The sequence below is a fragment of the Microtus pennsylvanicus genome, chromosome 4 (genome assembly GCF_037038515.1).
Source record: "Microtus pennsylvanicus isolate mMicPen1 chromosome 4, mMicPen1.hap1, whole genome shotgun sequence".
Classification (NCBI taxonomy): domain Eukaryota; kingdom Metazoa; phylum Chordata; class Mammalia; order Rodentia; family Cricetidae; genus Microtus; species Microtus pennsylvanicus.
Genome location: NC_134582.1, coordinates 36,703,804 through 36,725,418, shown reverse-complemented (window position 1 = coordinate 36,725,418; position 21,615 = coordinate 36,703,804). Strand labels below are relative to the sequence as shown.

At 43.0% G+C, this 21,615-nt stretch overlaps 1 protein-coding gene across 1 annotated transcript; it reads left to right on the top strand.

Moving 5' to 3' along the window:
- The first annotated feature begins 5,747 nt into the window (after positions 1 to 5,747).
- On the top strand, positions 5,748 to 10,267 carry Arl14epl (ARF like GTPase 14 effector protein like). Its single transcript, XM_075970849.1, has 3 exons — positions 5,748 to 5,843; positions 7,717 to 7,856; positions 10,045 to 10,267. Exons 1-3 carry the CDS (start codon positions 5,748 to 5,750, stop codon positions 10,265 to 10,267), a joined length of 459 nt encoding a protein of 152 aa, XP_075826964.1.
- Positions 10,268 to 21,615: the final 11,348 nt, after the last annotated feature.

Below are 21,615 nucleotides of genomic sequence, written 5' to 3'. Positions count from 1 at the left end.
GTTAAGAGTGGAAGACAAGAGGGGGGTGGATCTCTGTGAGTTCAAGGCCAGCCTGGTCTACAAGAGCTAGTTCCAGGATATGCTCCAAAGCTACAGAGAAACCCTGTCTCGAAAAACCAAAAATAAATAAATTAAGGGTGGAAGACAATCTGAGGCCCTTTATGCAGTGGGGGACCAAACTAAGTAAAAACTAAGGCGTGAATATTAAAGGGCTCTTAGGGTCTGGGAGGAAGACCCTTCATGTCTGCACACTGAGAAGAGTGGTTCTGTGGTTATTAAAGGAGGATGGTGCTGAGATTGGTCGCGTCCTCTGGCCTCCTCAGAGTCTTCCTCTCCTATCCGTGGGGCCTGGCCATCGGGTTTCTGTCTCTCATAATCCTTAACAATGCACTGAATTCTGCACTGAGTGAAGAACCCAAGAGGTCCACTTTGTAAATAAGGCCCTTGCAGCTGGTGACCTGTTGTTGACCCAGACCAACCCTTTGGTGCCTGTGGTGGTGGTGATGGGTGGTGGTTGTGGACAGATGCAAGATTGCAAAGTCGCTAAGTATGTGAATATCTTCTACTCTTTTGATTGCCAAGTACACTCTGCTAAGTAAACTTTCAATAATTTTAAATAACTAGGTGTGTTTTTGTATGGAGTCATAACTCTCTCTCTCTCTCTCTCTCTCTCTCTCTCTCTCTCTCTCTCTCTCTCTCTCTCTCGTGTGTGTGTGTGTGTGTGTGTGTGTGTGTGTGTGTGTGTGTGGTATAGAAAATGGCTATGAAAGTGTCTCTAGCTTTCTGTAGGTACAGCAGTTTCTAAAGAACTATAATTATTTAACGACGGCACAAAAGGTTACTTTTAGTTCTTTGTTTTTTCTTTTTCTCTTGAGAGAGTTTCACACTGTAACCCAGGCCTGCCAGGAACCAACTGTACTATATTGTTCAGACTGGCTTTAAACTCAAGACAGTCTTTCTACTTCAACCTCGGAAGTCCTGAGATTGTGGACATAAAACACCAAACGCAGCTCAGTACTTTTAATTCTTGATGCTTTTTGCTGTTTTTGTTAAAGGGATTAATAAACAGTTTTGTGGCTTTGAAAACAGCTCACCCAGCTGGGAGGCATCCGCTAGGGAATCAGCTAATTGACCACCGGCACCGCCTTCTCCAAAAATGCCCTTCGTGGAATCAGACTCCCAGCAATTACCCGCGGAAGTGCGGTATTTTCAGCAAGTAGAGAAAGCGAGGCTAATGACAGAATGAGACGAAGAAATAGTTCCACTCGTCAGTGTGTACAGTTCTTACCTCTAACGAGTGTGTAGGGAAATGGTACAGACAGCTTTATCTGCTACTGAGAGAAAACAGAGACCAATTCTGGGGCTAGTGTCTAAGCCCTGCCTTTGTCCAGCTTTGATGACTAGCAGGTGTCTTTGCGATAGAGCTGAGCAATATTCATTCCTTCCTACACAAGACACAGTCAGCTTTCCTAAAGTCAACTACATAAGCCAGGTGGTTTGACTGTAAAACATCCCCACAGGTTCCTGTATCTGAACACTCAGGACCCCGCGGATTTGGCTGTTAAAAGGGTTGCGCAGTTTGTAGTTGATGGGGCCTCACTGGAGGAAGTGAGCCCGTGGGGGCGGACCTTGAGAGTTTATCTCCTAGCCCCACTTCCTGTTTATTTTTTCTGCTTCCTGACCCGTAAGGTCCCGCCACAGTGGGCCCTATCCCGCTGAACTGTAAGCAAAAATAAGCCCTTCTCTTTCAAGTTGCTTTTCTCAGGGTGTTTTATCCCAGGGACAACCAATGTAAGACACCAAGGGACCCTAAAGATAAGTATTACTCAAGTGTGGGTTGTCCACAGCTTTCTTGGTGGTCTGTGCCACAGAGGGAGCATGAAGGCAAAGACCTGAGTTGGTCCCTTTCTCTGATGCTCCCACACAGTGTGCAGCCTGTCAGGGTGTAAAACAAACACTGCTTGCTTATCCACCATAAATAATCAGCTATCATGATTCGGGAATAAGCCACTGCTTCATCTGACAGTCAGCCTAGTCCAGTGCTAGAGAATATACAGCCATATAGTAGCAGTCTAATGTAGCTTTTCAAATTATATATGTATATATATATGATAATTTAAGTGAGTAAATTTGATCACAATGGACTGAATTATAAATAAATGAGTTGAAGACCAATTTCCAAATATGATTTTATTTGGAGATAAGTGCTCTAGGAAGTAAAGTTAAATGAAGGAATGCCAAATCTGAGAGGTTACATACTCTCATAAGAAGAGGGAGACTGCTGGGTGGTGGTGGTGTACACCTTTAATCCCAGCACTCAGGAGGCAGAGGCAGGTGGATCTCCCTGAGTTTGAGGCCACCTGGTCTACAGAGCGAGTTCCAGGACAGCCAGGGCTGCACTGAGAAATCCTGTCTCAAAAAAACCAAAATAAACAAATAGAAGAACAAGAGGGAGACCTAGAGTTCTGATTTAGTCTTAGTGTACACACCGAGGGAAGGTCATGAGAAGACCTGCCATGTGTGCTCAGGAAGAGAGCCCTTTTTCAATATCAATGATACCTTGATCTTCAACTTTGCTCCCTCTGGAACTGTAATGAGCAAATGCCCGTTGCCTCAGCCCTCTGGGTGATGGTGCTTAGTTCTGGTGGCTCAAACATGGTTACAATATGACCTTTTTAAAATGCTATTTCAGAATCCAAGTCACATGTGGCTTCTGTGCTTAAGATGAACTCCTCTTCCTCATGTACCCTCTGTCTGGAAGGAGGTGGCTCATGACCTCATTGTATCCTCTCGGTTCCCTTTCAGGCTTCTCTAAAGAGTCTTTGTGTGACTGGCTTCTATGGATACCCCTCCCACACTCATATCCTCTGGACAGTTGGTGACAGATGCCTATGTAAGCCCTGATACAGTGTAACATCCTGAAAGGGATAGAGACTTAACCAAATATGAGTTCCAAATGTACAGAACCTCCTAGTAACTTTGTTACTTTCTCCTTTCTCCTTCAGACTCTCAGTTTCCTCACTTGCAAAACAGAAAAAAAGTATTTATTCATAATGTGAAAATTTAATGAAGGGCTTTATAATGTTAGTCTAAGTGCTTCGGTTCTATAAGCACATGACTCAGAGGGTGTGTATTTATTTTTAGACTGGTATCAGCATCAGTACATTTTCTTGGCTGGTTTAGAACTCACTCTGTTCCCTGGGTTAGCCTTGAACTCATGGAGATCCACCTGCCTCTTGAGGGCTGGGATTGAAGGCCTGTGCCACCACACCTGGCTAGTCACAAGGTGTTTTTGAGTACTGGCTGTGTGCTAATTTTGGGAGCTCTCTGAGGGTAAAGTGCAATGCAGTCCTTCTCCATAGGTAAAGACCTAACCAAAATAAGTATGTGAACTTAAAACCTGGGCATGGGAGCACATGCCTTTGAGCTCAGGGCTAGGAAGGAAGAGGCAGGCAGGCAGCGGATCTCTGTGATTCAAGGCCATGCGAAGTAAGCCAGAGCTGTCTCATGAAACCCTGTCTGAAAACAATAACAAATAAAACCGAACTGACTTAGAAGGAAAATGAGTGTTCGAACAAGCACGTAACTAGAGTGACTCCGGCTTCATGTTTAAGTTGAATAAAGGAGTTTGGATCAGACTATAAAGCAAAAAACTATTACCTGCAAGAGGACAGAATTCTGTGCAGAAATCTGCCAGTTGACTTGCCCAATGAGCTTAGAGAATCAGGTGATCTCTGCTCGGAGGAGCCAGTTCTCTTCCCTCTACTGACCACTCCTGGCCTGGCTCTGCTCGGTAGCCTATGTTTGTTAGGAGTCTCGAAGCCCTGCTTGGACTCAGCCCATGTTTTAGATTTTTCATAACTCATCTGACATGTTGCTAGGACAGAATACAATGTTGGTCAAACTGATTTTGTATTCTTTTAATCAGATATAGTGGCTCAGCATTTTCTGTGTGGACAGCCCTATTCTTGGAAACGTGCTTCTTCCAAGCTGGGACGAAACTGATCTGTGCACCTTCATTTCCATCACAATGATAAATGGCATTGGTGGCAGTAGATTCTTGGAAGAGGCGCCTAATGTTTTTGTTTTTTTTTGTTTTTTTTTTTTTTTGGTGTGTGTTGGAAACTGCATTGGCAGACAGAAATTTAGTTAGAAGTTAGTGGACATAATTATGCACATTTTACTTATTTACATTCAAAGACCTGCCCTGTCTGGTTAGAAACTTCTACCTTAGGAACGCTGGGCAGGGAAAAGAGTGAGTTCTGATCATTTTCCTACTTTTCCTAGGACAAATGTTTTGGGCTGATAATGATAGCCAATTACAATTTAGTGCCTGTCGGAATTGTATTATAATTCCATTTTTATTTATCTGGGGCATGTTATGATTAGCTTTAATTGTTACCTTGATACACTCTCGAATCACCCAGGGAGAGAATCTCAATGAGAAACTGTCTAGATCGAGTTGATCTGTGGGCGTGCCAGTGGAGAATTATCTTGATTGTGTCGGGTGAGATGAGAAGGCTGCCCGCTATCCCACTCCCTAGGCAAGGGATTCTGAACTGTGGAAGGGGAGAGAAAGCAAGATGAAGGCCAGCATACTTCGTTCCTGTTTCCTTGTTCTTTTACTTGGCTATATCTCAAGCCCCTGTAACTGATTTCCTTGTGTTGACAGGCATACTCTAGCCTGGACTCGTGAGCTAAAAATAAACCCATCACCCCACACTGTTTTTGTCAGAGTATTTTTATCACAACAACAAAAATAAAAACAAGAGCTCAAAAGAGCAGCTCCGTCCCCTAGAGTATTCCCGGAGACCTACATTTCGTGAGCGACTTGAGGAAAAGCGCTCAGAGTGAAGGAGTTTCGTAAGAAATCAATTATTCCTGTGTACTTTAAATCCCGTAGTGTTTCAGGAAAAGCTCTTGCCTATAGAAACATCTTTTAACAATCTCTCCTTTGAGGAAGAATGTTTATTATGTAAAGATAATAGAGGGTTTGGGCTTTCTTTTGGACATCCTTTCTAAGAAGCTCCGAACAGAGCCCCGGAGAGAAAGGAATCTTAGTGAATCAGGAAAGCATGCTGGATGGGAGAGGACCCAGGGCTCAAAGAGAGAGGCTTAAGTTACGCGAGAGGTGGGAGAAGAGTCAGCGGTTGCAGGGAAGACAAGTAGTGTTGGCTCTAGTGCTGGGTCCCGAGTCTAGGGTTCTAGGTTATAGACAGCTGTGAGGGCCCTCACTGATATTTCAGGGACACGGGATGGAAGCAAAGAGGGATCACAGTTATTTAAGCAGTGGTAATTGATGTGGGATTCCCCGCTGTATGCTGTGATTGCCATTAATGAGAATGGATATGGGCTTTACAATTACTAGGGATGCATGGCATTTACGTATCAAATATTGTTTCCCCTCAAAAGGATAAGCATGAAGGGAAAAGAATGAATAAGTCCTTCTTCTTAAACAAGACAGTTGGTCTGCAGCGTTGTCTGCTCCAGAGCCATCCGTGATAGTAAGAGTGGTCAAGAGTACACGTGATTCATCAGCGAAGCACCTGGAAGAGAAAGGTGTCACTGGAGTGGTTCCAGGCAGTTAAGAGGGGATGGGGAGAAGGATCCAGGCTTTCTCACGTAGTCTGACTTTGGATGTAAAGACAACCTGGGAGGACGTTCAAAGTAAATCCGAAGACGAAACACTGATGTTTATGCCATTGACGTGTTTCATTTCTTTCCAATTACCTTTCTAGTGGTCAAAAATGAGCGAACTGTCCGATAAGAACAACCTCACTCGAGAAGAATCCACAAATCAAATGTTTGCAGAGAAGAACAGTCAGATTGGACAGAAGCAACTGGTATAGCACGCAGATTTCATAATTCCATGTTGTTTGTTGATCTTCCAGCAGGGGGCGTCTGAGATGGCTGTGGACCTGCCGGCAGGTCAGGCGTCAGGACTTCACAAGAGAGAACTTTGCTCCTCAGCCCTTGGGATGGCCTGACGAATTTTCTCTTTGCTTTGAGTTCCTTACTTTTAGCCTGGCCATCTATGTAATGGCGTCTTGTCCTAGCAATAGAATGCTTGAAAAAAAATCTAGCCAGGTCGTTTATTTAGTTCTTACTGTGTATTTTGTATTTACCATGTCATGACTCTAAATGCTTTATGGGTATCGACTCACCCACGTCTTATAACAAGGTAATAATAGCGTTATTATACAAAAATGAGTCGCTGAGGCTTAGAGAAGCAAGAATCTGTTCAAGTCGCACAGTTTATGAGGGGCAGAGCCAAGACTTAAACAGCAGCAGGCTCGTCGGCTGTGTTTGTCCCCTGCTTCTTACTATGTAGCTGAGAACGGGACTAGAAAGTGCTGGATTTTTACTAGAAAGTGCTGGATTTTTCAGCTTCCATAGCTGTACCCGAGGGTAGAGATGCTTCAAAGGGTACATCTACAAAGCAAGCCAATGTACCTCCATCAAGGTGAAACTTTAAGGAAATGCTTCTGTTATTCTAAGTAGACTACCTGGACTACTATTAAGCTAGTTAAGCTGCAAAAAAAAAAAAAAAGACTATCTGTTAGATTGAAAGCGTCACTTTTATTTCTAGGAATTGCTTTTCCAATGGAATCCAGCCTATGTGATTTCTGACTAATCAGGTTATTTTCTTCTAAAATTCTTCAGAAGAATATTTCTTTTCCTACAACATGCTTAGAAAATGTCCCCACACTGGCTATAGCACACACACCTGTAACCTCAGCACTTGAGAGGCTGAGGCAGGAGGATTGCCGCAAGTTCAAGGCCAACCTGGGCTACATAGTGCATTCTAGGCTGGCCTGCTATGGAGTTGGACTTGTCTCAAAGAAACAATGATAGCAATAACAAAAAGTCACCTTTTTATTTTGGGGAATATGTGAGTGCTTGACTGTGTGTGTGCCTGCAAAGGTCAGAGGAGGTTCTTGGGACCCTTGGAACTGGAGTTACAGATGATTGTGAGGCACCATGTAGGTGCTGGGACTAGAACTCCATCCTCTGCAAGAACATCAAGGGCTCTTAACCACTGAGCCATCTCTCCAGTCTCACATCATCGTGCTTTCGTTGAAGGGTCTTGCTTCTTGTCTTCACAATCAGGCCTCATTTTATTTCTAAACACAAAAGTTTCCCAAAGAGTTTTGGAAATTTCTCCTGACATTCAGAAAGTTGTTTATCAAGACTTTTCTTGCTCGAGTCCAGCTTTGATTGAGAGTGAGCCTTCAGTGGCATTGTCTGTGTTGAAGCCCGATGGTGTATGAACAGGCAATGGTTTTGAGACTCCTTCCAGAGGCTGGAGCTGGGTGAGGAGGAGGATGTGTGACTTTGGCATTGTATATAGGCTTCTTCTGTGATGGCTGAGGGGACTGTTACTGCTCTGTCCTTATGACCAAAAAAAAGTCGATTCGGGTGGTCATCCCTGTCAGGTTTGCAAGACCGGCGGATGCTTTGCAAGGATAAACAAGTCTACTGGTCTTGATTCCTTCCCGCATTTTCTTTATATGCACGTTATACTCTGTGTTTAGAAAGAATGGCTTCATTTGAGAATGCATTGCCTTTTGAAACCGAGTCAGATGAAACTGTTGATTTTTTTTTCCTTTATGAATCGAACACATTTCCATGCTGTTTTGATAAGAGCGACAGAGAATCCGTTTTGAAGGAATGAAAAATGAATGAAATTGCTAAAACACTCCGTTCATTTCACAGCAGCAGATAGAGCGGCAGCTGAAGTGCTTGGCGTTTCAGAACCCTGGACCCCAGGTGGCAGATTTTAACCCCGAGACAAGGCAGCAGAAGAAGAAAGCACGGATGTCACAAATGAATGAGTATTTCTCTGGGAAGTACAAGTAAGGTCATGGCCCAGTTGATTTATGGGATTAAAAATCGCATGTGTTCTCCTTGATTTTAAAGCAAATGTAATTGAAAGTTACATCTTGTGAAGATTTCAAAACTTTCTTCTATCATACACGTAAGCCCCATTATGTCTGGATGTTAGTCGCTTTAAGAAATAGACAGTACTGCTGAGAGCAAGGTGGCAGTGCCGGGAATGCCAGCACCTGGATGCAGAGGCAGAAAGATTCCAAGTTCAAAGTCAGCTTGGGTTACTCAGGAAAACTGTGTGTGTGTGTGGGGGGGAGTCATCTAACTCTCAAATTAAAGATCATCTTGTTTTTATAAAGGGCTTTGTCCTAAAATAGTACCTTTAGTAGAAAAGTTGACTAAATATAACAAAGAAATATTAAAAGGAAAAATGAGGTCGCCATAGGGATGGATTCAGAATATTAAGTGGGAACCATACGATCACTCAATACAAGGACTGTTAATACACTGGAATATACAATATCTGAAGGTGTAACTCAGGGATGGGGCACGTTCCTAGCATGCACAAGGTCCCAGTTTCCAACTATAGCATGACAAGGAAAAAAATATATTCCCCAAGAGGGAACTGGACAGATGGCTCAGCAGTGAGGAATATCTCCTCTTCCTCCAGAGCATCTGTGCTGGTCCCTAGCATCCACCTTGAGCAGCTCACAGCTTCCTGCAAATCCAGCTCTCGAGAATCTGACCCCATTTTTCTGGTTTGGGGGGAGGAGATCTCCACACACATGGCATTATACTCACATATACACATTAATTTTAAATGATTTAGCTGAAACAGAAGGAGTGAAAACCGAGCATTCATCTTTGAACGTTTGGTGTGTAGGAATGATGGTATTTTTTTTTCAAGACAGGGTTTCTCCCACCACCTCAGTTATTTGCATTCTCTGTCTACACCGGGGGTAAAATAGTCATAAAGAAACAGCAGAACAGCTACCTGGGACCCTTGCTATTAGTGCCTTTTTTTTTTTGTCTTGCTTTAATGATTATGGTGTAGTAACTGATAGTCCCCGTCTCAAGTCATTAAGACATGTAGTAGTGTTTGCTAGAGTACTGTTAAGAGAGAAAAAGAATCTAAGATCAGTAGAAAATGTAGAGGGCACGAAGTCCTTGTGCTGATAGACAAGCGTTAGGGAACCCAGGGGTGATAATCATGAGGGCTTGGCTCTTCAGTGTAAGCGTGTGTACCTGTTTTCCACCCAGAAGGCTGGGAGCAGATGTGCCTAATAGCCTGGTGACCTCTGTACTCTCTGTGTGACCAGGTCATGTCTGTGCCCTGCAGACCCTTACAAACAGGAATTGGGGTGGTTTATAGCCCACTGACCTTTGCAGTCTCTGTATGACAGAGACCACACTAGACTCTTCCCCATGCCTTTGGATAACACATGTAGTCTTATCTGTAGAACACATCTTCATGGAAGAGGTAACATGTACTTTGAAAAGTGTTTCAATGAAATTAATTACGCCCTAAGCTTTATTGTGCACATGAGATTATGTTACACTAGGAAACTTTTCTCCCAAATTGTACTGGGCTTAAATATGCCTAACATAAGCTGCCTGATGGCAGACACTGGCTTCTGACTATTGAATCGAACTTCCTACTTGCCCCACACTACACTGGTCATGGTGTCTACAGAGACACAGAAAAATATCATCAATAGATTACTTTTTTTAATATTTATTTATTATGTATACAATATAATATTCTGTCTGTGTGTATACCTGCAGGCCAGAAGAGGGCACCAAACCCCATTACAGATGGCTGTGAGCCACCATGTGGTTGCTGGGAATTGAACTCAGGACTTTTGGAAGAGCAGGCAATGCTCTTAACCTCTGAGCCATCTCTCCAGCCCCAATATATTACTTTAAAGGAAATCTAGAACCTTGATAGCAGGAAGCTCCAGTTAGCTATTCAGTGTTCTTAGATGAATAATGTGCCGCAGAAATGCTGGGCAGTTAAGCTGCTCTCAGGGCCAAGCCTGGCTTCACATACTGACTTGACTGTGCCATCCAATGTGGGGGCGCTGTCTCTGGTAACCTCCAGGATGCTCTTCCCAGAGAGTAAAAGGGCCAGGTCTGTGATGGGACCATGCAGAAGCTTCTTCACAGCGGCGAGGACAACAGTGCTATCTCATGCATGTCACCTTCTCTTTGCAGAGTGATGAAGAAGTATGACAAAAGTGGCAAGCTAATCTGTAATGACATGGACCTGTGTGACTGCCTAGAGAAGAACTGCCTGGGCTGCTTCTACCCTTGTCCCAAGTGCAACTCCAACAAGTGTGGGCCCGAGTGCCGGTGCAACCGCCGCTGGGTTTATGATGCCATCGTCACTGAGTCTGGAGAGGTCATCAGCACCTTGCCATTTAGTGTCCCCGACTAGGAGATGCTGTGCATAGACACTTCTAGTCTCTCTCTCTCTCTCTCTCTCTCTCTCTCTCTCTCTCTCTCTGCCTCTCTCTCTGTGTGTGTGTATGTGTGTTTGTGTGTTTTGAGACAGGATCATATTCTGTAGCTCAGGCTGGCATTGGCTTTATAGCAATCTTTCTGCCTTAGCTTCCCAAGTTCTGGTAGTTTAGGTATAATACATCATTATACCTAAATTATACCTGGCTTCTGTTTCTTGTATTTTATTGTATGGTCAGGCCATACACACACACACACACACACACACACATGCTTTTTTTAAGTCAAACTTCTTCCTAAAGTTTTAGTGTTTGGGTAAAATATTCCCCCGAGCTATAAGTCAATGGCGCATGGACAACAATTGTGTAGCCTTCATGTCCCTCTCAGGCCCCTCAACTCGTGACCAAAGGCTGAAGGAGTGACAGTCGGTCCTGCCTCCCCCCCCCCCCCCCCGCACCAGTCTCAACTCTGCCTTGCAGTCACACCTCTCCCTTCTCAGGGTGTCTGGTTGAGAACACCAGTTTTCAGATTTACAGAACACTGTATCTAAAAGCTGTTCCCTAGAACATACAGCCATAACTTTGTAATGTTTTTCTTGTCGTACATAACTAAGATAAGCAATAATGTACCTTTGTACTGCATATCTTTAGCTTTATTTTTTATCATTTATATTTTGATGTTTACCTTAAATTTGGTAATGGTAATATTTCTACTGCCAAGAATTTATATTTTACTAAATTACCTCTTAGTTTATTAAACTGAGAAGCAAAGACTTGAATATACTAAAAGTCAGTGATTTACGCATTTCCTTACAGGGTCAGTATTTCAGGATTTCTTTAAACGGAAGTTAGGTTTTAATTAATATGCAGAGTGGATGGTGTGGAGGTGTTTGAAGGGTTGAATTCAGCCTCCTTTTAACTAATTTCCTTTAATAAAGGCTATTAGTTATTGTTTGTATTTTTCTCTCCTCCTCCCTCCCTGTGTGTATGTTGTGTGTGTGTGTGTGTGTGTGTCTTTGCCTTTGTCCTTGTGTGTATTCACAAACATGAGTGCAGGTGCCTACAGGGACCAGAGACATTGGCCTCCTTGGAGCTGGAGTTACTGGCCATTATGGGCCACTTGATATCAGTGCTGGAAATGAAACCCAGGTCCTTTACAAGAGCAGCATATTCTCAAATGTCTGAGCCATCTCTCTAGCACTGAACTTACTACTTTTCCCCATCTTGTTTAAGTCAGAGTTTTCTGTTACGTTCATTGTCCTGAGGACTCTTACATCCTCAGTTACTAACTTGAGATGTCCGATATGACTCAAGAATTCACACTTGAAACAAATTCCCAAGTGATGCTGATACTACTGGCCTGGGGACCATGTGTAGAAATCACTTCTGTAAGTTACATTAGATACATAATGGAAGGAAGCGTTTAAACAGTGGGACTCAGGGACTTGGTACTATTTTCTTGTTTTAAATAAATGTGAAGTATTGAAAGCTGGGTTTTCCTGGTTTCTTCCCCCACCCCACCCCACATAAGCCATTTAAAGAATACTTATTTCTGTCCAATCTACACATGGTAGAAACGCTGACAGTTCCAGACTTGTTATGTGAGAATGTATTTTGATTTAAAAATCCTGAAGATTTTGTGGTGGCCTTGGAACGCCTATCTACATAACAAAAGAAATTAGATCCTTCTGCACTGTTTCCCACAGAGTTTGGTTTTCTGGATTCCAGTTACTTTTTGTGGCTGGATATCGAACCCAAGGCTTCCTGCATCCTAAGTCAAGGCTTGTCACTGAGCTACACCCAAATTCCTCTCGTTACCTCTATGGAACATCTAGTACTGTGAGTCAAACACCATGCCAAGTGTTTCTAGTTCATGATCTTTAACTACCATAGCCCTTGGAGAAAGACAAAAAGTGAAATCCCCAAGTCACATCTTTTGAAAGCTAACTGGGCATGTGTAGGCCTGGGGGCAGCAAAGATAACGGAGACCCTTTTTATTTGATGTACTTTCTTTCATTTTTGAGAACAATAATTATTTTTAAAATAGTGGACCAAATGTATTAATTTGTGACTTATTTATCTTTGAATCACACTATGTTTTAGTTCATGGGAATGATGGATGGGTCAAACAACACTGAGAGAAGGTTTATCTGTGCCAGGCATTGAACTAGGTGCCAGAGACACAGCACCGTCCAGAATCTACCCACTCCCTGCCTTCATGGAGTTTTGGACTTAAACCAAACCATTTTCATTTTTGTTTCTTTGCATTTTGCTTTTACAACTGAGGAGATGTAGCCCCAGTGAATTAAATTGGTTTGATGTGGGATTCACCTCTGTCTACTATGAATATGTTTTATTACCATTGATTAATAAAGAAGCTGCTTTGGCCTATAACAGGGCAGAATATTTGTAGGTGGGGAAACCAAACTGAATGCAGGGAGAAAGAAGGTGGAGTCAGTGAGATGCCGTGTAGCTGCTGAAGGAGAAAGACGCCAGAATCTTACCAGTAAGCCATAGCCTTGTGGTGTTACATAGATTAATAGAAATGTGTTGATTTTAGATGTAAGAGCTAGCTAGGAACATGCCTGAGCCATCGGCCAAACGATGTTGTAATTAATATGCTTTCTGTACAATTTTTTCTGGTCTGGGAGGCCAGGAAACGAAGTTGCTGTCTCTGTCTGCATTGGTTCTGGTGAGAACACACTGAAGAGCTGGCAGCCCTGGTATTTGTTTGAGACAGAATTTTATACAGCTTAGGCAGGCCTGGACCTCCCTACAAGATGCTTCTTCCTCCACCTCCTGAGTGCTGTTATTAAAAGTGGGTAACACTATGCATGGCTGGCAATTGACCCCAAGGCTCCGCACATGCTTCAAGCGCTCTACCAACTGCACCGTATCCCCAGCCCAATCCTGAATTTAACTTCAGAAGCATTCCTTTCCTGATAACACAATATCCTAAATTGGCTAGTCCCGAAGACACATGCAGGTACCTTTAATAACATCCATTCCTCAGCTTCCTCCAGTTCTTCAAAATTGAAATTTCCAGAACTCAGGCCCCAGGCATCTGTTTCTTCAAGCTAGCTTCTTCCTTGTTGACCCCCATGGTGAGTGTAGAAAACCCTGCTTACGCCACCAGTATACCATCTTCATATTAAAAGCAAAATGGCACTAGACTCTCTTTTCTACTTCCGCCTGCCATCCATTCTTAAGTAATAAGGTAATTTGGCTTTAAATGATCTGTCTCGGTGAGTAAGTGTATTGGCAAGTTATGTTGGCCCCTATCGCAGTAAGTCCAAAAATAAAGTAGAAGAGCAGACATTGCCTGCTACTTATATGAAGCCTAGTAAAACATGATGCAATGCGATTTCAGAAATCGGGTTTGGAAAATACAATTTTGGAAATCGGGTTTACGAAATAAGATTTTAGGAATCAGGTTTATCTTGTTGATCTTGATCGAGTGCCCACTGCATGGGGTTTTGAAAAGCCGCCTGCACTAAATGAACACTGCAAAAAGAAATTTATGTGACCTGCCGAAAACTCACTTTGCAAATATCTAGCTTTTATCACAGAGTGGCTGGAGAGCATTAACTACTTGATATAAATGCAGATTAACAGGGAATGTGGTTGCCTGGTCTGATTGCGTTAACCAAGGAAATTGTCTCCTTGGTGTAATGGCATCTTTCTCTTTTCTGCGTGGCTATCATTCTATGCTGATGGTGGGTTTCATGAATATGTATAGGAACTGTAAGGAAAGAGAATTCATGCGGGTCATTTGAATATAAACTGGTGCACGCTGAAGGATTTAGACAAGTCATCCTGAGCACATTTATGCAAAGATTTTTTTTTTGAACTGGAATGCTGTGCCACACCAATTTGCCAGGCAACTTTGTTGGATTCTAATTTTGTAAGAATGAAAGAATGTCGAGATAGTGTCAAATATGACCTGCTGTGCCTCCCTTCCTGCCTGCGGCAGGAACACAACTCTGGGATGTTGGTCACAGAGGTATCATTTAACTTTTCCATATACAGGTCATTTGCTTTCTTGAAAAGGGAACAGTGCCAACTTGGATTCCTAGTGTTTTTACAGGGTCTTAGAAAGGTTTAAACATCTGTACGAGCAAGTCTTCACTGTTGGGCTGTTCACCATTTGCTACATAAGCTCAGGAGTACCTTTTACCAGGTTACAGTACCAGTGATCCTGGTGTGCACGGCAGGGTAGCCCCCAAAGCAGAGTCATTCAACTGTCAAGCAGCGAATTGACACTTGCCTAGTGACCTGTGCTTCTCGTGAGCTCATCTTGTGTAACAGAATTTGTAGAATCTTCATAGCTCTTTCCCCCACCCAGTTTCTTTGTCCTTCCTGCTCCATAGTGTCTGTAACAGCAAGTGATACTTGTGAGGTTATGTAGTACCAAGTTCTACAAGTTCTAAGGTAAGTAAGTAGCCTTCATCCTTTTATCCCCACAAACCTATAGTGTGATCTGGAAAATTCGCATCCGCTTCTCAGATTTCCTAAAACTCCGCTGTTTCCCTAGTAAAAGGAAGGGAGATGACACACCACCCTTGCGTTGGACAAGCAACATACTCTCTGCTATCTAACGCGTTCACTTGGTTTGACCAAAAATAAAAAAATGTGATTACATTTTTCAGTTGCATTATTTTTCACGAGTACGTGTGCAGGCACATTGGTGCAAGGATACATGTACATACGTGTGTGTACATGTGGAGGCGAGAAGCCAAGCTCAGGTATCCTTCCTCAGGGGCCATCCACCTTGTTTTTGAGACGGAGTCTCACTGGGACCTTGGGCTTGTTGCTTAGGTTTGACTGGCTGGCCAACAAACCCACATATCTGCCTGTCTTTCCCTCCCCAGCATGCAGAAGACCACCACTATGCCTTAAACTTAAAATTAGGTAGAGCAAGTCTTCTCATTCTGTTTTCCTCTTTAAAAGTTTCTTTTTGTCTCTTGCTGGGTGTGGTGATGCACACACTTTTAGGGGAAACAGAGGCAACTGGATTTCTTTGAGTTCTAGGCCGGCCAGGACTACATACTGAGATCCTGCTTTTTTGTTATTGTTGTTGTTTTGTTTTTTGTTTTATGTTCTATTACAAGTCACTCGTCTTTCCACATTCATTTTACAATGTATATGCTCTGAAAGAGGTTAGCCAGATATAGTATTAAATCTTCAAATATGGTATACCTTTTCATCCACTTAAAAATCCTCGATTTCCCTGAGCATTATTTGTAGTTTGGGGCAAAAATTAAAAAAAAATGCTAATATGTAGTTGATGTGGGGTGTCCTTCTGAATATGTGTTGCTTTTATTAGTTGATAAATAAAGCTTTTTCAGCCAATGGCTTAATGAGTAAAATCAGGCAGGAAATCTGAACAGTGATATATAGAGAGGATGTAGGCCAAGTCAAGGAGACACCATGTAGCCGCCAAAGGAGACAGATGCTGGAACCATACTGGTAAGTCACAGCCTTGTGACAATTCACAGATTAATAGAAATGGGTTAATTTAAGATGTAAGAGTTAGCTAGAAATATGCCTAAGCTATTGACCAAACAGTGTTGTAATTAATATAGTTTCTGAGTGCTTATTTGGGTCTGGGCTGCCAGGAAATGAGCGAGCAGTCTCTGTTTACATGCAGTGTTAGATTTGCAGTCATGTGTTTGACTTTTCTGAGCATTTGTAAATGAGACAGTATTTCAAATAATAGTATTCACTACAACACTAACATAAAACAGATTTTATGTATATTTGTCATTATCCCACAAATTTCTTGAGTTTATTATATTAGTTGCAGAAGGCTCTATTGTGGGTTTCTGTAATGTTCTCTGTAGTGGGAATCTGTCATCTGCAAACAGGGACAACCATTTCTTCCTTTCTAATGCCCCTGTCTATATATTCATTTTTTTTTTATTGAGGATCTATCCAGATGTCCAGGATACCGTGCTGTATCACAGGGTGGGAAACAGACAACCTTTCCCAGACTTGATCTCAGGAGAATGTAGCCTGTCTTTCACACTGAGATCTAACCATTCTTGTGGGGCAGGATTTCTGGAGACGCCATCTGGATCTACCCTTCCTTCTAAAGGATTTCTGTGTTGCACATAGAACTTAGTTGATCAATTCTTGCCTTTCCCATCCAGGCTGTGTTTTGTTACTTCCCCCTGGGCTCTGTGGTTTCTGAAGAGAAATCAGCTGCTATTCGATTCGCTCCTCTTTCCACTAGTAATGTCTGGTGTCTCCCCAGGGGTTTAGGATGTCTTGGTATGGATCTGTCCTGGAGAGGAAGCTTGGCACAGTGTGACCAGGGTAGAAGATGCCCACTTCCCTACTCAGCTGGAGTGAGAGAGAGGACAGTATTTTCCTGTGGCCCTGGCTAGAATTGAAGGGCTGGGGTCCGGAAGTATTCTTCCCTTTCTCCTCTGCCCTTCCCTTCCTTCTCCTCCCCCTCTGTCCCCTCTTTTCCTATGTGGGTATAGGAGGGGCTTACAAAGTCTCATCCCTAGCACAGAAGCTGTTGTTGGTAGTTGGTGGCTGCTTGAAAAGGAAGAGAATCAGTTTTATATAGAAATATTTGAAATAATATGTTCAGTTTTAAAATAATCATATTCTACTTTCTTTTTTATGTAATTTTCAGACAGTTCTATTTTCTGGAAATAACACGTTTTGTCTGAGTTTTCAAATGCGTAAACAAAGTTGTACAAAACATACTCTTCTTTTTATTAATGACTGCTTCTTAGAATTTTAATTAAATTATAGAATGGCTAGCATGGACCAGGCTCCCTCAGTAAATTTCTTCCTCTTCAGGCTGGTCAGGGTTGGATTTGTTTAAAGAAGAGACACTATCTACTCTGCCCATAAAACTAAGAGACAATTTTGGGTCATTGCATCAAATTAATTTTCATCTTATTTTCTGCAACTTGCTCCTGAGACAAATCTACAATCAAAATGAAGAGGAAGAAAGGCCTTTCTGCATCCTTACAACACTTCTGTAACCAGGGTGTTCTCTGCATTGGAAAGGTCCGCACTCAGCGACTATTTCATATGAAATATAATAGAATTTGCCTTGATTTGGGGTAGTTTCTGCTAAAAAAAACCCCAAAAAACCAAAACAAAAACAAAAAAAAAACTCTGAGAAAGAGAGAGAATAAGAACGAGAAAGGGAGGGTTTTTTTTTTCATTGAATTGGTTCAGATTGAGTGAGAGTCCTCGTTCTCCTGTAAGTTTGTCCACACAGTACTCAGCAGCAGAGTGGCATTAAATAATATTATTTACGTGATTTTTAGTATAGATTCTGGAAGAAGTAGGTAACTTTTCATTTTCTATTTTTTCTAATCTTCCTTAAAACAATAAAAAAAGAAAATGGAAAAAAAAAAAAACCCAGAAAGCACACATATGGTTTTGGCTCCCCCTGCTGGCCATTTATAGGTACTTCCGTTTTATACAAGACAGAACTAAGACAATTGTTAATTAAATCAAATTGTTTTTTCTTTTCTTCTCCCACCACCATGAAAAATTATTTAAATTTGCTATTTGAGAAGAATTTTATGCATGCATATAATAAAGTGTTTTGATCAAATCCTCTCCCTTCTAACTCCTTCCATTTCCCTGTGACCACCCTTCCCTCCCAACTTCACACACTCTCTCCAAACCCCACTTTGTGCTGTCAGTAAGTGCATGGCTGTAAGACCATCCAGTGGAGTCTGGGCAGCCTACCGGGTCAAGTTCCCGAGGAAAACTAACTCTCTTCGTTTCCTGGCAGCCATCCATTGCCCACAGCTCCTGAGGTAGGGACTTTTGTGAGTGAAGCCTCCCTATTCCACGCTGGGATCTTGGCTGGCTTGGTCTTTGATCTCATGGAGTCAAGCTATTGGGAGCTCACGTGTGCGATGACCCTGCCATGTCCAGACAAGGCTGTTTCTCAGCAATCCCCCATTACCTCTGGCTCTGATCTTCGTTCCACCCCATCTCCCAGGAAGATCCCCGAGCCTTTCAGGGAAGGGATGTGGCGAAGATGTCACATGTAGGGCTGAGTATTCTGCAGTCTCCCATTCTCTGCTCCTCGACCACCTTGAGCCTCAGCCTTGCTCACCACTTTCTGCAAAGGGGAGCGTCTCTGATGAGAGCTGGGAGATCCACTAAGCCGTGCCTCTAATGGTAAGTATTTGGGGGCAGTTTAGTATTCTGTCCACTTAACAGGATAAAGTAGTAGGCTCTCCCCTAGGGTCTAGGACCTACCCAGCCATGAGTATCCTGCATTATTTTCTTCCTGCGAAACGGCTTTAAATCCGATCAGAGAGCGGTGAGTTTTTCTCCCAACATCTATGTCCCTGCTGCACCAGCTGTCGTATCTTGCCAGTCTGGTCTTTACTGTCACTCACAGAGCTCACAACCAGGTTAGACTGTTGGTTGCTCTTCTCCCTCCCCCCGTAGAGTGTGTAGCACCTTCCAGCACCACAAAAGATAGATCTCCAGTAGGGATGCAGATTCCAGGTCAGGACCAGCTGGATTTCCTCATGTCCTGTGTGCAAATGTATGGACTCTTTGACAATATGGCTCCAAGAGCAACGACAATAGCCTGTAATGCTCTCTCTCTCTCTCTCTCTCTCTCTCTCTCTCTCTCTCTCTCTCTCTCTCTGTGTGTGTGTGTGTGTGTGTGTGTGTCTGTCTGTCTGTCTGTCTGTCTGTCTATAGGTCCAACAACTAGAAAAGAGGTAGCCTACTGTCTGGAGCTAGGGTTTCTATTGCTGTGATGAAACACCATGACCAAAATGGAAGTTGGGGAGGAAAGGGTTTATTTTTTTATTTTTTATTTTTTGGTTTTTCGAGACAGGGTTTCTCTGTGGTTTTGGAGCCTGTCCTGGAGTTAGCTCTGTAGACCAGGCTGGTCTCGAACTCACAGAGATCTGCCTGCCTCTGCCTCCCGAGTGCTGGAAAGGGTTTATTTAGCTTTGGCTTACACTTCAGCATTGGCGTTCATCACTGAAGGAAGTCAGGACAGGAACTCAAACAGGGCAGGATCCGGGAAGCAGGAGCTGATGCAGTGGCCACAGACAGGTACTGCTTACCACTTGTTTCCCCTGGCTTGCTCAGCCCACCTTTTTATAAATCCCAGGACCAACAGTCCAGGGATGACACCACCCACCATGGGCTGGACCCTCCCCCATTGATCACTAAGTGATAAAATGCCTTACAGCTGGATCACATCAAGGCATTTCTTCAATTGGGGCTCCTTCCTCTCTGATGACTCTAGTTTGTGTCAAGTTGACACAAAACCAGCCAGTACACTAACACCTGGCATTGGTTTTTGTTGTTTGATAGCCTACAGAATACGGGGATGCTTTACCCTCTCACCCCCCCCACATACACCAAGAGGGTAACTTCATTCAAACTTTTTGTATACGTATATTTATATATGTATATATTTAGAGCTAGGGCTAGCACTCAGTGGTAGAAAACTTGCTCAGCATGCCCAAAACCTGACTTAAATCCCCAACACTACATTAAAAAAAATCAGAAAAAAATTATTTTTAAAAGATTATTTGAAGCTGGGTGGTGGCACATGCCTTTAATCCCAGCACTCAAAAGGCAGAGGCAGGCAAATCTCTGTGAGTCTGAGGTTAGCCTGTTTTACAGAGTGAGTTCCAGGACAGTCAGGGCTAGGCAGGCACAGAGAAGTCCTATCTCAAAAAACAAGCAAACAAACAAACAAACAAAAGTTTATTCAAATGTGATGATACCGAAAGTTTTTCAATATATTTGCAGTAAAATATTTTCTCAAAAGTTTATTTACAGTATTTTATTTTTCAAATTTTGACAGTTTTCAACACAGTAAATGTGATTTTAGTTTGGCCTTTCTTTAAGCCTCAGAACTGAAATTTAAAACAAAGGGCTCATTTAGCCAAAAAAATAAAGTTAGTAGAATAAACCGGATCAAATGTTTAGCTGGACTATGTCTCGCGCTCAGGTTGTCTGGTATCATCCGGTCCTATGACAATGTCTCCCCAGTCCAGTCAGTCTCTGCCCAGCAGCTATGGAATTGTTTAGCTTGTTTACACTGCTACTCTTTTATGTTCTCAGGAACACTTCCTGCTTGTTAGAGACCACAGAGTCATCCAATACATGATGTTGACATGCCAATCCTCCCTCCTGCCCGAATCTTGGTAAGAATCACTCTTCATCTTTGCCTCTACCGTATACTCTCGGTAAATGGAATTCCTCTCTTGTCACCAAACAGTCGATTGGAATGACCTCTAGATCCCATTCTCCAGGTTCTCCAGATTGTACACGTCAATTATGTCATCCTTTCTTTGCTCTATCTTTACACTCTAGTGTTCTGCTGTCCTTTCATGACCTTGCTTGACTTTCAGCTACAAGTGGCTTTGGCTAATTTAAGTTTAAAAGGGTGGCTCTCTTCACAAAATGCACAAGTCTAATCTTCGAAGGAATATGCCAGGCTGTTTCATGAAACTGGGCATCAACAGCGTCTACAGTGTCCTCTAGGGTCAATTGTCTGAGCTCAGCTGAGGAAGCTGAGCTGATGCAGTTGAACTGTCTGTCAGGAGTCAGAACCAGCCAATAAATGCAACAAATGAAGAATCAAACAGTTAGATCTCCAGCCGCTTCTTGTGCTGGAACAAGGCTGTTTCCACTCTGTTTCTTTCATGGACGGGCACGTTAAGTCTTGGGTCAAGTCCATGTATCAGGTACCAGCATGGTACCAGACATCCTGAGGTCTTTGGGGGAAGTATAAGGATGGACATGATGTCTTCTGGACCACTGGATAATGATGAAACTTTACCATTCGAGAAACTTTATACATGGAGAGCCTATGGTACAGGCAAAGTCCTATGTATAATAAACCCTCTTGCAGTTCAGGGAAACATATGACTATGTAGTTGTGATAACAGGAAGTGTGAACTGGTTGGCCTATGTAATCTTGAGGGCTTGGTTTCTTTCTTCAGTTGCTATTAACGCTGTGTGAGATTATGGGAACCATCGGGAGACTGTATCACACGGGAGACACTGCAAGGCTAGAGGATGTAAGAGGGGCCAGGCATTTGTGAGATCATGGGAACCATCGGGAGACTGTATCACACGGGAGACACTGCAGGGCTAGAGGACATCGGAGAGGCCAGGCATTTCACATTCCCTCAGTGAGGAGGCTGGGCAACCCTGAAAAGCCTGTGTAGCTGCTCGTGGTTCTCGTGAGGCACATTAAGACCCCTGCCTGTTTGTCTTGTTAGAGCCACCACTTAACTTTAGCAGTGCTCTGTTGGCTCTGGTCCCAAAAGAACATAACTGAGCCCATCTTGTC

Excerpts from the sequence above, each read along its gene's own strand:
- Arl14epl (XM_075970849.1), top strand. The coding sequence starts at position 5,748 with ATGAGCGAACTGTCCGATAAGAACAACCTCACTCGAGAAGAATCCACA. Across the intron at positions 5,844-7,716 it reads AGATTGGACAGAAGCAACTG|CAGCAGATAGAGCGGCAGCT; the intron begins GTATAGCACGCA and ends TTCATTTCACAG. Across the intron at positions 7,857-10,044 it reads TATTTCTCTGGGAAGTACAA|AGTGATGAAGAAGTATGACA; the intron begins GTAAGGTCATGG and ends TTCTCTTTGCAG.